We start from the raw sequence: 16174 nt of genomic DNA on the forward strand, positions 1-16174 counted from the left end.
TACTTGAGCTGTATCTGTATCACAAAATTAGCATATCATTAGTTGTCATAGTTGGTGTAGTATTGGTATTGGTCTACATATTTGTAAAATTTACAATCCTATAATACCTTCTCAGCTGACATTGCAAAAAAGCTATAGCTATCATTTGACTTTTGTCATTGTTATATACTCTTTGAAAAAAAAATCTGGAAAAAACTAGACCAAATTTTACTAGAATGTTGGCTAGGGTATCTAGTATAAAGTATGTGGCTTCCTCCACCAATAAAAACTGACTGCCACGAAATAGCACAATAGTGTTGAAAGTGGCTTGTAAAACAAATCACTCAATCAATAAGTATGTCGGTTTTTGTTCTTGTCCCTGAACATGCATACATTTCAGTTACTTGACAATCTCGGAGAATATTGTGTAAAATTAGATCATTAAAAAGAGATAAATTTATTATTATTTTTATACACTTAAACATTAAATCTCCCTTGTATTTTATTCTACAATGAAAAGTTAACAGCAAAATTGATCATCAATACAAAATATATTTTAATAGGTGAGCGATTCAGGCTCAAAGAGGCCTCTTGTTTTATAAAAATTAAGCTTCAAATTTGTTTTCAAGTGTGTTAAAGAAAGGGCCTACATATTTATTTGTTCATCTGTAGTGTGTTTCATGAGTAATTGAATTGTCGTCATATTTTGTTGAACTTATATCATTTGAGAATGTGTGTTGATGATTTTGCTTATTGGTTGCTATATACATTATGAAGTTTTACAGTCTGAATGACTAGGCAAAATAATGAATTCAATATCTGAGTTGATACTGCACTTGAATATTCAATAAAATTCAAATTGACTATACACAGAAGTTTAAAAGCATTTAATTTCAGCCTTGACAACTATATCAGTATTTAAAACTATAAGTAAAAATTTATGGAGTATGTTTAACCCTGCGGGTCACAGTGCTTAGATCTCCTTGTATGATTCCTTTCATACATGCTTATTCTATTAAATAAACCTGTGAAAATTGATCTGTTATTTTATGTATTCAGAATTTATTGTGCAGTAAAAAGAATTTATTTTTACAATGCTTTCACAAAAATGGTTAAACTTAATTGTAGTTAAATGTAAATTAATACTATTCAAAGAACCAAGATATGTCACGAAGACCTATGGTGTTATATGTGATCATTCTAATCCTGTGAACTGTGGCAGAGAATTATTTCACTTAAATTAAAAAAAGGAAAAAAAAATTGAAAGGGAAAGTGACACAAATTCCTTTTTAAGGCTATTTCAGTTTATTTACAGATGTTTATCAGATAATTATCTCTCTTTGGAATTGAGAATTTTGGATGGAGCCATGATTAATTTCATCTGATGAAAACCTTATTTTTCCCCAATTCTACAAACAAATAAAAATCAAAAGTAAAATGTATATTCTAAGCTTGCATCCTGAATACTAATGTTTAAATTTCGTATATGACTTTAATAGCTAATTATATATAATTGTCAGGGGCGTAGCTGAGTTGAAATAAAGTGCAAGCATATATCGCCGAGCGGAGCGAGGCGAAAATTTTTTTGGACCATTTTATGATGAAAATGATAAATACCCTATCTGTTTCTTACTATACCATATTTCAAGAAACGATAGTAACATCCTAGTGGGTTTCGTAATTTGGAAACCCGGGAACAGATAAGACACAAAATGACAAGCAAAAACTTTCAACATTGAAAACTAACTACAGATGAAAAACACGGACCCCGAAAAAATGTGGCGACCTCCGGTGCTCCGAAGGTAAGCAGGTCCTGCTTCTTGCAAGACACCCGTGGTGTTTCTCACGAGGGTCATTTTAAAATCAAATGAGAGGTTTCAACGACAACGGTAGAAGGTCATTTGTAACACAGATACCCTAGGTGAATCAATAGTCTTTTGGACGAAATGACAATGGGAATACGAAATCGAACGGCTACTTTTAAGTCTTGACTTATAAGTAAGGGAAATAAATCTAAGATGTTTTCAAGGTGATTTTATTGAGCCTGTATAATTAAATGTTAATACTGCATGTAAGACTTAAACTAAAGTATAGACTAGTTAATATCCAAAGTCCATATATCTATTTTTTGCCAAGGCAAATGATCTCAGAACTCTCTCGGTGTCAATTATATATGATTATTCTGCACGGGTGCATCATATTTTCTTTTTCAAATCGTCCTGTGAAAATGAAGACCCTCGTGTTCATGTGCAAAATGTAAATTCTTTGTATATACATGTATATCCGAAGCCTACTAAGTTACTACAGAAAGCCAGGAAGGGGTGGGGTATTTATATCATAACATATAAAAGTAATATTGTTTTTTTCATATTCTAATTACCTAGATGTGAAAGAGTAGTTTCCATACGAGTTTGGCTCCCATTTTTGCTGCAGTAGGTTGACTTTTGTTTCATGTTTTGACAACTCATCATTTGTTAGGCTAGACATATATCAGGATAAGGGGGGTCAAACAATGTTATTTTCTTTGCAGTAACGTCTTGTGAAAACGATGTACATGGCTCATTTACATCTTTGCTGGGCGAATTAGATAAAACGTTTTGGCTTTCGTTATCCGCTGCCTTCTTGCTAAAATAAAAATCTAGCTTCTTCATTTTTATTTTTATTTCTACCGGGGTTAAACTTTGTGTCGTGATTGTAGTTGCAAGTACAGACACCGCCAGACACGATAATCCGGAAAGACTAAAGACTATCCGAAATTCAATTTCAGGATTTTTTTTTGATTTTTTTTTTTGTGAAAAACATGTGCAAGCAAATGATTTTTTGCGTAAAGGCAGCTACGCGCCTGATTGTTAGTTGTAGTAAAGAAATAAACTGGGTATCTAAGTGGAGTCAATAGTTCTACAACGTCAATGAAAAGTATGACATCATTCTAGTAAAATAAATTAGAATATTGTCAAAGTAAAGCAAAAAAACTGAGTTAACATATATTGGAACTGATTTGATTATTTATACTTTGATAACATTATTGACAGATTCTTTTCCTCTGTGATATAGCATAACAAACAATGATCAATGGTGTATATGTTGTTAGAGATCAGGTCCTGGCTGGTGTTTGTTGACATAGATCTGTTGTTAGGATTTCTATCAAACTTGGCAGGAGAAAGCTGTCATTAAATAGAAAATAATTACTTTTACTGTTAATAGACATATTATTAATATATATTGAACTGAAAGAAATTGAGGATGATATGGTGTTTTATGTTCTTGTCATATGTCAGTATTTGGTTCTTGTGTAATATATTTTAATTTGGAGGAGGGGTGGGAAAGCCTGCACATACACCTTTTGTCTGCAATGCATTGACAAGTAAGGAACTAAAGGACCGTTAGTTCTATCCCTTGAAGTAAAAAAGTAATTATCAATTTGTAGAATATACAATTTATCTAGAATTGTCCTGAATATGCATGAAGTATTGGCCACTGGACATTAAGCAAACATTTATTGACCAATTTAGAATCTCAAACACAATTTTCCTTTCATAATCTTGCTTTTATCAAAACTCCTCCTTGGAAGTCTATTTAAAGATCATTGTTGGAAATGGAGGGCTTAATGATTAATGTAAATATTACAATTTAAAAAATAAAATCATGCTCTATATAAACTTTATTCTTCATTTTTATGCCCCACCTACGATAGTAGAGGGGCATTATGTTTTCTGGTCTGTGCGTCCGTTCGTTAGTTCGTCCGTTCGTTCGTTCGTTCGTCCGTCTGTCCCGCTTCAGGTTAAAGTTTTTGGTCAAGGTAGTTTTTGATGAAGTTGAAGTCCAATCGACTTCAAACTTAGTATACATGTTCCCTATGATATGATCTTTTTAATTTTAATGCCGAATTAGAGGGTTTACCCCAATTTCACGGTCCACTGAACATAGAAAATGATAGTGCGAGTGGGGCATTCGTGTACTGGGGACACATTCTTGTTTAGTTTTGAATATGGATATGAATAATATTTTTCACATACTTATAATTTATGTTGCTGAAAAATGAATAGTTTTGAGTATTTAACAGCATGAAATATCTGCATGAAAACAACTTGATATTAAAATAGTCCTGTTAGGCTGTGTACTGTATTACTTAGCTTCATGCTAAACAATTTCCATAAATTTGAAAATCTTATCAAAATTTAATTTATCTGTCAAAATTAAGTTGTTGGTTCAAACACGTTTAGCTTAATTTGAATATTTCTCATGGTCAGGGCTTTGTAGTAAATAAGCAATAGGTTTGTAATTATTCAGACAATTATAGTTTTGAAGAAAATCACATTAATTGCAAAATATTTAAAATTTCTGAAATCCAAATGTTTATCCCAAAATGTCAGCATGGTGTTTTAGAAATACCTATAGCAGCTTCTCAATTCAACAAAAAATATTAGATATGTATTGACGCTGTTTATTTTTATAAGGATAAAATATTATATGGTAATTTGAAAAAAATGTATTATAAAAATCTGCTTGTTAGATAACATATGGTTTCCATGCAGGTTGGAGGGTTTCAATTTGAATGACCATTATCTTGAATGTTTTACTTCACCTTAATGATATACAAACGTTTTAAGTACTTGTATAAGAAGTCATTGATTTGGAATAAAGTGACAATTTTGTGTTTTGAAGAGTGCTATACATGTATAATAAGTTTGTATTGACTTGATGTGAATGATCCAGGGTGATGAATGGGTATGAAGGAGATTTATAATCTATTGAAATAAATAAAATAGAACTACAGGATGTGTGGTTAAAGCATAAATTAAATACATAATTACTTATATTATACATATACATCAGTAAATCTTGTACAGCAGAAGTCATTCATGTGTTAACCAATTTTCCTGTTAGTGAACCATTCAATAAGTTTGTTAGGGATTGAAATCATATAACTAGCCTGAACAGGTGATTGCTACTTAAAGTTTTACATGAGCTTTAAAGGACCAATTTCATTTTTACGTCAATTTTTTTTAAAATTTTTATTAAAGCCAGATATAATATAGATGTTTTAATCTCTTAAGCAATTTTGTTAAATTCTGTTTTTTATAGATTCATAATTTTTGTAATGAATTTCCAAACTCAAAAGCAAGTTTTGACAATGATTATGATGATGTTGTGCCAACCCTATTATGTTATTGTATAATTATGATTATCCGTATGTATGCCTGCCCTACTATGCCATTGTACAATTGTGCTAATCCTGATGTCATTGCCTATATACAACTCTACCAACATAGTTACATTTTGCAAACTCTTATGCCAACCCTCATGTAATCATACAATTTTGAAAACTTTAATATAATTGTTAATTTGTGACAACAATAGTGGCATTATAAAATTGTGCCAACCCTAATAAAATTGTACTATTGTGCCAACCATAAAGGATTTGGACTAATATGCCAACCATGGTGGCTATTTAAAATTGTGCCACTGGAATATCATTCTACAATGTTGCCAACCCTTATGCAATGGTACTATTGTTCCAACCCTAATGTTATTGTATCAAACAACCTTTATTGAAGTTTGATCAAATTATTCCTATTTTTGTATTGATTTTATATACATATTGTAAATAAAACTGACATTTCTCAACAGATCAACAGGCATCTGATATTTTCAATCTTATGTTAGGGTCTAGCTTATTTCTTATACTCCATGATGAATGTAACATGCAAAAATATAATATATAACATTATTTGTGGTCTGAAGAGCTGCTTATTGATTTTGAATTATGAAAATAACTTTTCACATATGGTAAATTTAATAAATATAATAATTTGAATATAGTAAAAAGAGAATTAATCAATAGAACTTTATTTGATTCACTTTGTAGAGTTTTTAACTGTCAATTTGAGAGTGGGGGTCAGTTTGGGAATATGCTGCCAAAATGTATTTCTTGAAGGATTTTCATATTAATTGAGTATTTTAGTTAAATTCAGTTGTATTTTTTTTACGATTTAAGTATTATTTTTAACAAAAGTCTATATTCCTTCAAATATATTGGGCCAAAACAAACTGTTAGGGAAACAAATCTATGAACAAAGATTTTCTGTCAGAATCAAGTTGGTCTTACATTCCATAGTAAACACTTAATATATCACAATCATAGAAAGGACCAAAGTTCTGTGTTAATTCCTTAAATAAAGACTGTCAATTTGTCTTCTATGTCTTGATGACCCCCCTAAACAATTCATCATTAACATATTTATTGAAAATTGGTTCGCCTTACTTTCATACAGTACATTACTAAACTGGTGTGTGTGTGTGTAAACAGATATTGTCAATTGTTCAGCAATAAGAGTTTGCAGTCTTGTAAAACAGGTGTCAAAGTTTGTAGGTAAAATTGATCCCTGGTTTATGACCTTTGTTTAGATATAATCTTTGTTACTTTCATGTCCACAGTCTGGAACCTGATGTTCAGTGGTTGTCGTATGTTGATGTGGTCCATAAATGTTTCTTGTTTCTCATTTTTTTGTATGGATTAAACTGTTATTGTTCCCGTTTATATGGTTTTACACGAGAATTTTTTTTAACCCTTTATAGCTTGCTGTTCGGTGTGAGCCAAGGCTCTGTGTTGAAGATCTGTAATGGTTTACATTTATAAATTATGACTTGGCTCATCACCCAGGAGAGTTGTCTCATTGGAGCTCATACCACATCTTTTTGTCGAGCCTGCAACTTTTGTTGCAGAAAGCTCGACATAGGGATAGTGATCCGGCGGCGGCGGCGGTGTTAGCTAACTTCTTAAAAGCTTTATATTTTAGAAGGTGGAAGACCTGGATGCTTCATACTTTGTATATAGATGCCTCATGTTACAAAGTTTCCGTCGGTCACATGTCCAATGTCCTTGACCTCATTTTCATGGTTCAGTGACCACTTGAAAAAAAAGTTCAAATTTTTTGTAATGTTGAATTCTCTCTTATTATAAGTAATAGGATAACTATATTTGATATGTGCGTACCTTGCAAGGTCCTCATGTCTGTCAGACAGTTTTCACTTGACTTGACCTCATTTCATGGATCAGTGAACAAGGTTAAGTTTTGGTGGTCAAGTCCATATCTCAGATACTATAAGCAATAGGGCTAGTATATTCAGTGTATGGAAGGACTGTAAGGTGTACATCTCCAACTGGCAGGTGTCATCTGACCTTGACCTCATTTTCATGGTTCAGTGGTTATAGTTAAATTTTTGCGTTTTGGTCTGTTTTTCTCATACTATATGCAGTAGGTCTACTATATTTGTTGTATGGAACGATTGTAAGGTGTACATGTCTATCGGGCAGATGTCATGTGACCTTGACCTCATTTTCATGGTTCAGTGGTCAAAGTTAAATTTTTGTGTTTTGGTCTGTTTTTCTCATACTATATGCAATAGGTCTACTATATTTGTTGTATTGAACGATTGTAAGGTGTACATGTCTAACGGGCAGATGTCATGTGACCTTGACCTCATTTTCATGGTTCAGTGGTCAAAGTTAAGTTTTTGAGTTTTGGTCTTTTTATCTAATACTATATGCCATAGGTCAACTGTATTTGGTGTATGGAAATATTTTATGATCTTTATGTTAGTCGCACAGGTTTTATTTGACCGTGACCTCATTTTCATGGTTCATTGCACAGTGTTAAGGTTTTGTGTTTTGGTCTATTTTTCTTAAACTGTAAGTAATCGGTCAACTATATATGTTGTATAGAAGCATTGTTAGCTGTACATGTCTGTCTGGCATGGTTCATCTGACCTTGACCTCATTTTCAAGGTTCATTGGTCTATGTTTAGTTATCTTGGTTAATGTTAAGTTTATGTGACAATTGTTATAAAGCTAAGCTTTATACTTAGGACTATCAACATAATATCAATGATTAGTATAGAAGGCGAGACATTTCAGCGTGTGCACTCTTGTTTCTTATATCTATGAATATAGTTATATAAAATGTTAGTTTTAACATGAAAGAGTTGAGATACATGAAGATTATGCTGAGGACTCATTTATTTTCATCAGAACTCATTTTGTGGATAGAGGACTGTCTTGGTTTTTGTCGAGCCTGCAACTTTTGTTGCAGAAAGCTCGACATAGGGATAGTGATCCGGCGGCGGCGGCCGTGTTAGCTCACTTCTTAAAAGCTTTATATTTCAGAAGGTGGAAGACCTGGATGCTTCATACTTTGTATATAGATGCTTCATGTTATGAAGTTTCCGTCAGTCACATGTCCAATGTCCTTGACCTCATTTTCATGGTTCAGTGACCACTTGAAAAAAAAGTTCAAATTTTTTGTAATGTTGAATTCTCTCTTATTTTAAGTAATAGGATAACTATATTTGGTATGTGCAACCTTGCAAGGTCCTCCTGTCTGTCAGACAGTTTTCACTTGACCTCTACCTCATTTCATGGATCAGTGATCAAGGTTAAGTTTTGGTGGTCAAGTCCATATCTCAGATACTATAAGCAATAGGGCTAGTATATTCGGTGTATGGAAGGACTGTAAGGTGTACATCTCCAACTGGCAGGTGTCATCTGACCTTGACCTCATTTTCATGGTTCAGTGGTTATAGTTAAATTTTTGTGTTTTGGTCTGTTTTTCTCATACTATATGCAATAGGTCTACTATATTTGTTGTATGGAATGATGGTAAGGTGTTCATGTCTAGCGGGCAGATGTCATCTGACCTTGACCTCATTTTCATGGTTCAGTGGTCAAAGTTAAGTTTTTGAGTTTTGGTCTTTTTATCTAATACTGTATGCCATAGGTCAACTATATTTGGTGTATGGAAATATTTTATGATGTTTATGTCAGTCGCGCAGGTTTTATTTGACGGTGACCTCATTTTCACGGTTCATTGCACAGTGTTAAGTTTTTGTGTTTTGGTCTATTTTTCTTAAACTATAAGTAATGGGTCAACTATATATGTTGTATAGAAGCATTGTTAGCTGTACATGTCTGCCTGGCATGGTTCATCTGACCTTGACCTCATTTTCATGGTTCATTGGTCTTTGTTTAGTTATCTTGGTTAATGTTAAGTTTATGAGACAGTTGTAATAAAACTAAGCTTTATACTTAGGACTATCAACATAATATCAATGATTAGTATAGAAGGCGAGACATTTCAGCGTGTGCACTCTTGTTTAAAAATGATATGTAATAGTCTGTAGAAGAATGTACAATTCCTATATTGAGTATTCTTACCCTAGGCCACCCATGAAATCTAGGAAAATAAGCACTTAACAAATTATAAGGAATCTGTTTTAGCTTAGAAAAGGCTATAAAGGTGGAAACCATATACTGCCCACACTCTTGGCTAATGTCCTTTTGGGAAAATATGTCTAAAAACAAGTATCTTAAGATGAGATGAGGATGTCTGATATATAAGTGTTGTTAGATATAGGATCTGGAATGAGTAAAATGGAATTCATTTCTTGTATATCTTAGTCTTGTAGGTAATCAACTTATTCAAACAAGATTTGATGAATATTTAATGTGTACAGCAACTTAACAACACAAACAGTGATAAATAGACACTTATACCATATATTCTTCAGCAGTGGAACAATGATAAATAGACACTTATACCATATATTCTTCAGCAGTGGAACAATGATAAATAGACACTTATACCATATATTCTTCAGCAGTGGAACAATGATAAATAGACACTTATACCATATATTCTTCAGCAGTGGAACAGTGATAAATAGACACTTATACCATATATTCTTCAGCAGTGGAACAATGATAAATAGACACTTATACCATATATTCTTCAGCAGTGGACAGTTAAGTTTCCAACTCCCATGGGAATCAGTTATGAAAGGGTTATCAATAACCAAGCAATAAATCACCATGTTAAGAGTATGCATCTTAGTTTTTAGAGGCACAGACAGATCAGACAAGTACAAAACTATAATTAGACTAAGCACATATTACTTCAACTTTATTTTTAAAATCGGCTTTCTATAACCAATTAACCAACATTATATGTGTGATGGAATTAAATTTTTGAGATTACATGCAATAGGATTAAAATTAACCTGAATAAAATACATGAAAGATATAGGTTAAAATACAAATATAGTTTTGTGGGGCTTATTAATAGATCATATGATTGAGCAGTGGTTTTTTGTTCCAATGATGCATATGTTAGTAGGGAAAGACTTGGTTTTGATATTAATTTTGTGTTTAAAATATCAAGGATGTTTGCTTTTATTCTGAATATATTAGATCTCAATCACCTGTTCTTGATTAACATAATTTGCTTTTCCTAACAAGTTCCCATGAGAAGTATGACAATAACTTTAAGCTTAAATTTGATGTAAGATATATTTCTATTTGTATATTGCAAAATTTCAGATGAAAAATGAAATGAGTTGTAAAGATTTTGCAACAAAATATGTCATTGAATCATATGATATCCTGTGGTTAATAGCTTAGTATGTATAGGCTACTTCAAAGGTGTGAAGTAATTTAAGAAAAAAACAGTAAAAATAAATTACTTGGAGACTATTGACTACACAAGATTCTTAATTCACTGGATAGTTAGTATTGAACATTCATCTATCAATTCATTCATGCTTTTGAATCATAAAAAAAAAAAAATTGACAATTTTAAAATTGTAATTGGTCAATTTTAACTATTTAAGTACCAGTAGAATTGTTGATTCACAATTTACTTCAATCAATAAATACAGCAATTTAGAATTTTAATGCTAATTAAATTGGATTTTTAATTTTGACAATTATTTGATAATGTGGGGAAAACATTAACAACTTTGATTAGTGAATAACTCTGATTCAAATTGACATTATAATATAAACAGTATCTTGTTAACGAATAAAGGAAAATCGAATAAAGGAAAATCGGTAGGTATTGAAAGGTATTTATCCAATGGATTGTTACAAACAATAAGTGTCCAAAGTGAAAGTCTGATTAAATTACATGGAAGTGTGTTGGTATCTACCTGGACTAATATATTCGGTTCACCTGTAGTATTGCCTTTTGACACGTGGGATAAATCAATCAGTTTCAGCTACTTTATAAAGAGTATTAACTTTTATCTTATAAGCATGAACTTGATTTACTGCATTAAAACAGATCAAATGATTTAAATTTAACAAGTGACTGTGTGGAAAATTTAAATTTTAACATGCTATATTGAAACGTTTAATTACATAATTTGAGCTGTTAGTGAAAAACTGGGAAGTTTTGAATATCAAGGATTTAAAAGAAATATGGAGTATTCTTAGTTAATACAAGACTTGTCTTGATTTTGATGATAGACTATTGAGTTATAATTCTCCGACTTTTCACCATGACTGAACATTATGAGGATTCACCAAGATATGATACACTTTCTCCCGTTGCAGAAGCAAAGAACAAATATTTTTCAAATCTTACTTCAAACAAGGATGAAGGGATGTACAAACCAACAGTACTATATGTCCCAAATCGTACAGCTTTCCGTGGAAAATATCCAGTTATGTCTGTTCAGCAGAAGAAAAATGGACGATATGTTGTAGTGGAGCAAAAACCAATTCATACAGTGTGTGCTCCTGAAAACCCAGAACTTCAAAGGATCAGAGAGAAAGAGTTACAATACATTGGTCCTGACGGGGAAATCAAATATAAATACTTAAAACCTGCATGGAAATTCTCTAAGAAGGGGAGTTACATCGAGAGGTCATTTAACCGTGAATTCCATGAGCCATATTTACCTCCCCTTAGTGATAAGAGAGGATATGGAGAGGTCAAGTCCAAAGTAGGAACTTTTGCAAACTTTGATCATGCTCCAGCTGGAGGAAATAGGAAAATTCCTACATTTAAGGTGAAATGGCATGCAGAGCCAAAAATTGATTCATTTGACAGGAAAAGCAAGAGCTATCCAAATTCTGATATAGGGAGTGCAAGGACCTCTCACTCCGACCCTTACAGTTTGCAACTAAGTTCAAAGCCTCATTATGGTGCCAAAGGTGACAGTGTTTCATTCGGAAGTTATCATTATAACACCCCTTCAGTAGTGCATGAGATTCCATCAGCTCGTACTTTGGAGGCAGAAGCAATGGTTGGTTCCCTAGACAATATAAACTATAAGCCACGAGGCGGAAAAACTCATATTAAAATGCAGTTCCCAACAAACTGGAAAGCAGAAGCAAAGGTAGACTCCTTGGAAAAAATCTTCCATAATCCTGCTGGTGGGGAGGTTACCATTATAGATATGAAACCAAAATGGAAAGCTCTACCAAAAATACAGTCACATAATTACCATTACAAGCAGCATAAAGGAGAATTCCAAGTTCCACATTTTGAAACTGACTGGAAAAATAGTACTGGACCCAAGGTGCACACTTTGGAAAACATAGACTATACTCCTAGAACAAATAACAATAAAATCTATCAACAGAAACTTAAATGGAAGAGGGAATCAAAAATCAAACAAATCTGGAAAACAAAGTATCCCTATGATGACCCGTATGACCCAACATACGATGAGGATAAGGTCATAGAGGAAAGAATAAGGCAAATGTTAGAAACCGATTCACGACAAACATCAAGATTTTCAGAATATTAGATTGTTTGTTTTGAAACATTTCTTCAAAGTTTGATCTCATTTTGTATGTTGTGGACTAAGATTACCATAAGGTATTGCCATTATATGGTGTATGTCTTACAGAAAGTAAGCCACTGTCGTTATCATTTTATATTAAAGTTTATTTACTTAATTGACTTTATTAAGTTTCATTTTAAAGTTCAGTTCTCAAATGGTAAATTGCCTACTAGAAAAATCCTGGTTAAACAATTTATGTAGGATGGTATATTGACTTTTAAACAAATAGGTCACTGTGATCCTACAGTTCACACTTCATTGACCTGTAGGCTGTACTTGTTTTTTAAATACAAAAGATGAATTTGGTTACAGTCATGTTACTTACTGAGTATGGGGGTTTCCCAAACCTACATTAGGATTCACTTTTAATTTTATAACTATGTATTTAATGCAATTATTGGTAAATGTCAATATAAATCCCCAAAATATTATTATTATGACTAATTGTTCAATTCTATTTTATTGTCAAATTAAGTGTTGGGTCTGTAACAATTTTGGTATGAGTATAAGAAGATTTGGGGTATGACTACATATTGGTTTATTGATAACACCAAAATTGACTTGGTGATTTTCTGCAGACAGATGAGACATATCTCTGTGTCAACAGTTTATTTATTTGTACTATTTTGATACCATTATTCTTGTCAGATTATGAATAAAATATTTATGTTTATAATTTGTTTGCTAGGCTTATATATTTGTGCAGTGTTATTTATGGATTATTGTCATCTTTGGAAACTATAATCTTGTTTGGCAAGGTCTTTAAAAATGTCAACTCTGCATTTGAATTAAAACAAGGATTTGATCTCACTTGATTCCTGTTACCAAAATTGCCTAATACTCTATAAAGTCAGGGGCGTTGCTAGACTAAAATGATGTGCAAGCTCATTTACTGCGAAAAAATTTGGACCATTTTATGCGGAAAAACATTTTATGTTTTCAGCAATAGGAGGGTTAATAACATGCAGTACCAATTTTTCTGCCTCAGATGTGCATTTTGACAATCAATGTGTCTTTACCCCCGCCTCCTCAGTCAAGGTCTAATGCTTGTGATTGGTTGTGATTAGATCAGTTTACGGAGAACCATTCATGTTGATTAAGTCAATGATATTTGGTATGCAAATGTATTGGCATTTGCAAGTCTCATTTCCATGGGGATTATATAACTCCATCCCCTCATCATGTTTCATTGACTTTGAAACTTTTTCATAGTTTACAAGGGGAACAACTTATATGTGTTAAGGTTTGTTTAAATGGGGAAGAACTTATGATACCTCAATGGTATTTGGTAGGCTGTTGTATAAGCAATGGCATATCTTGTTTCCATGGAGATAGTTTAGCCATGTACCTTCAGTTATGGTTCATTGACTGAATAATTGCATAAGTTACATATGAAAGTATTGCTATTTTAATTTCAACATTTGCATTACCAACAGTTTTTAAATCAACAACTGCTATCTATTTTAATGGGAGTTATGTCCCTTTGAAATTGAATCCATGTAAGATATTTATGAAAATGTTAATATAATAGATCCACGCATCTCAAGTTGTTGCTTGTAAAAACAGTTAAAATTATGGCCTTGGTAGGTGGATGATTAGAACAATATTGTTCATCTCCTTTTTAGCTCACCTGGCCCAAAAGGGTTTTTCTCTAGTTTTCCTAATTTGAAATATTTAGTTTTCTAGTAAAATTGATCTAATAATGAATATCCAAGAATGTGTATAGAATATACAAATCCTTGATTTATCCAAAGCATATTATTTTAGTGTTACACTCTGTGCTTAGGACCTGTTTATAAATACACATTGATATTGTGGAATAAATTCATCTTTTTTAAAAACAGTTGGCCAAGAATTATCAAGCACTATGATAGATTACAAAATCAATTCATAATATAGGGTAAGAAACTCCTAATTCCACAGTAGTTTAATCATGTTTATTTAAATTATTAAATTAGCACACTCAAAAACCAGATTAATCCTGATTTTAAAGCTGTAAAAACTCCAAACTTGGCCTGAAACCAAAAAATATCAAAAGAGATTTGATACCAGGTCTTTTATTCTAATGTTTAATACTACAAAAGAATATAAGAAAGTGGAATTTTATCTCCTAGGTCAACATTGTTTTACTTTTACCAAATTTTAAAAGTAGTTTTCATGCAAATTAATCTATATTTATCTTTTTATTGTGTAACAAAAGAACATTCAGAGCTGCCAATTTTTTTTATTTTCCACACATGAACTCTGCTTTTGTTCTTTCGGAGTTTAAGAATTCAAAGATAGAAAGTACAACAGTTCCATTGAATAGAAAAGCATGATATGTGAAAGCAGTCAAACGGTCTTTCATGGGTCATGACTTTAGGCCATTTATAGTTTAATATATGGTACTGGTTTTTACTCGTTGAATGTTGTACGATGTCTTGTGATTGTTTACATCTATATCAGTTGGTCTTTGGGTTATAGTAATCTCAATTTTTCGCATTCATACCCCAAAGTCCAAATTATATATTATCATGGCAGCTCAAGACACATCAGATAATGAAAAAGAGGAAAGCCTGAAAATTAATTAGTTTTTTTTATTTTGCCTCATTTATGACTATCTTTGGTTGTTTTCCTTAGTACATTTTCTTTACAAATTGAATGGCAAAATTCTGTCTGATAACTGCTTTTGTATGAAAATGTTCAGGATAACACTTAAACCTAAGAACTTAAGCTCATTTTCAATAGATAAAATATGGATTACACCGTTGGATTTGTTACACAATATTGCTCACATTCTGAAAATCAACTCAATATGTGAAGGCATTTAGAAAAAAAGTCTATAAGGCCTAAAATAAAATAAAGTTTGTTTCCCCAATCCTGACCGACCCTGCAAAAAGGGTCGGACTCACAAAATTTTATTGTCAAAACTAAGCCAAATATTATTTTATTCATTTCTGAATTTCAGGCTTGCTGGAACGACCAATATTGTTCCAACTTTTTGGAAAAAATAAAATTATTTCCCTACCTACCTACCAACACCTGGTTTGGCAGGGTTGGGAATGGGGAAACAAACAATATATTAATTTAGGCCTAACTGTTATATTATTTTCACTAAATTTTCAAAGTCCAAAGTATGTAATATTACCACAAATCAGCAGAGCTTGAAGTTGAACTGTAACTCATCATAGTGGACTCAAATACACAAATATCAACTCAATATAAAAGTTGTTTGGTAAAAAGTCTGTATAACAGGTTGTTGCTGATTGACAGAATGACAGAGTGATGGATAAGGGTAAACTATATGGCGTCAACCACCTTGTGGCTGGGCCATACAATTGAAGTACAGAAAACAAACTAAAAAAACTATTTATTTGCCAAAAGTCAGATAGAAAAATAAACAATATACTTGTATATTTTTTGTAAAATGAATATTGAATAGGAATTGATTTCAGCAGTTTCAATTTTTAAACTTTAAGGAGTTTTCTATTAGTACTGTTTCAAAATATTGAAAGTACCAAAGTTTTATTGATATTTTTAGAAAATTGATCTTGGTCTACCTTTTATTATTTTTTTAAGATATGAATTA

At 32.0% G+C, this 16174-nt stretch overlaps 2 protein-coding genes across 9 annotated transcripts in view; both read left to right on the forward strand.

Moving 5' to 3' along the window:
- The window catches only part of LOC143064600 (uncharacterized), a 96718-nt gene that overhangs the window by 63993 nt on the left and 16551 nt on the right, over window positions 1-16174 (forward strand). The window lies entirely within an intron of this gene.
- On the forward strand, window positions 10835-13282 carry LOC143064599 (uncharacterized). Its single transcript, XM_076237520.1, has one exon. The coding sequence runs from the start codon at window positions 11314-11316 to the stop codon at window positions 12568-12570; it is 1257 nt and encodes a 418-aa protein (XP_076093635.1). The 5' UTR covers window positions 10835-11313; the 3' UTR covers window positions 12571-13282.

Source organism: Mytilus galloprovincialis, chromosome 2 (genome assembly GCF_965363235.1).
Source record: "Mytilus galloprovincialis chromosome 2, xbMytGall1.hap1.1, whole genome shotgun sequence".
Taxonomy (NCBI): Eukaryota; Metazoa; Mollusca; class Bivalvia; order Mytilida; family Mytilidae; genus Mytilus; species Mytilus galloprovincialis.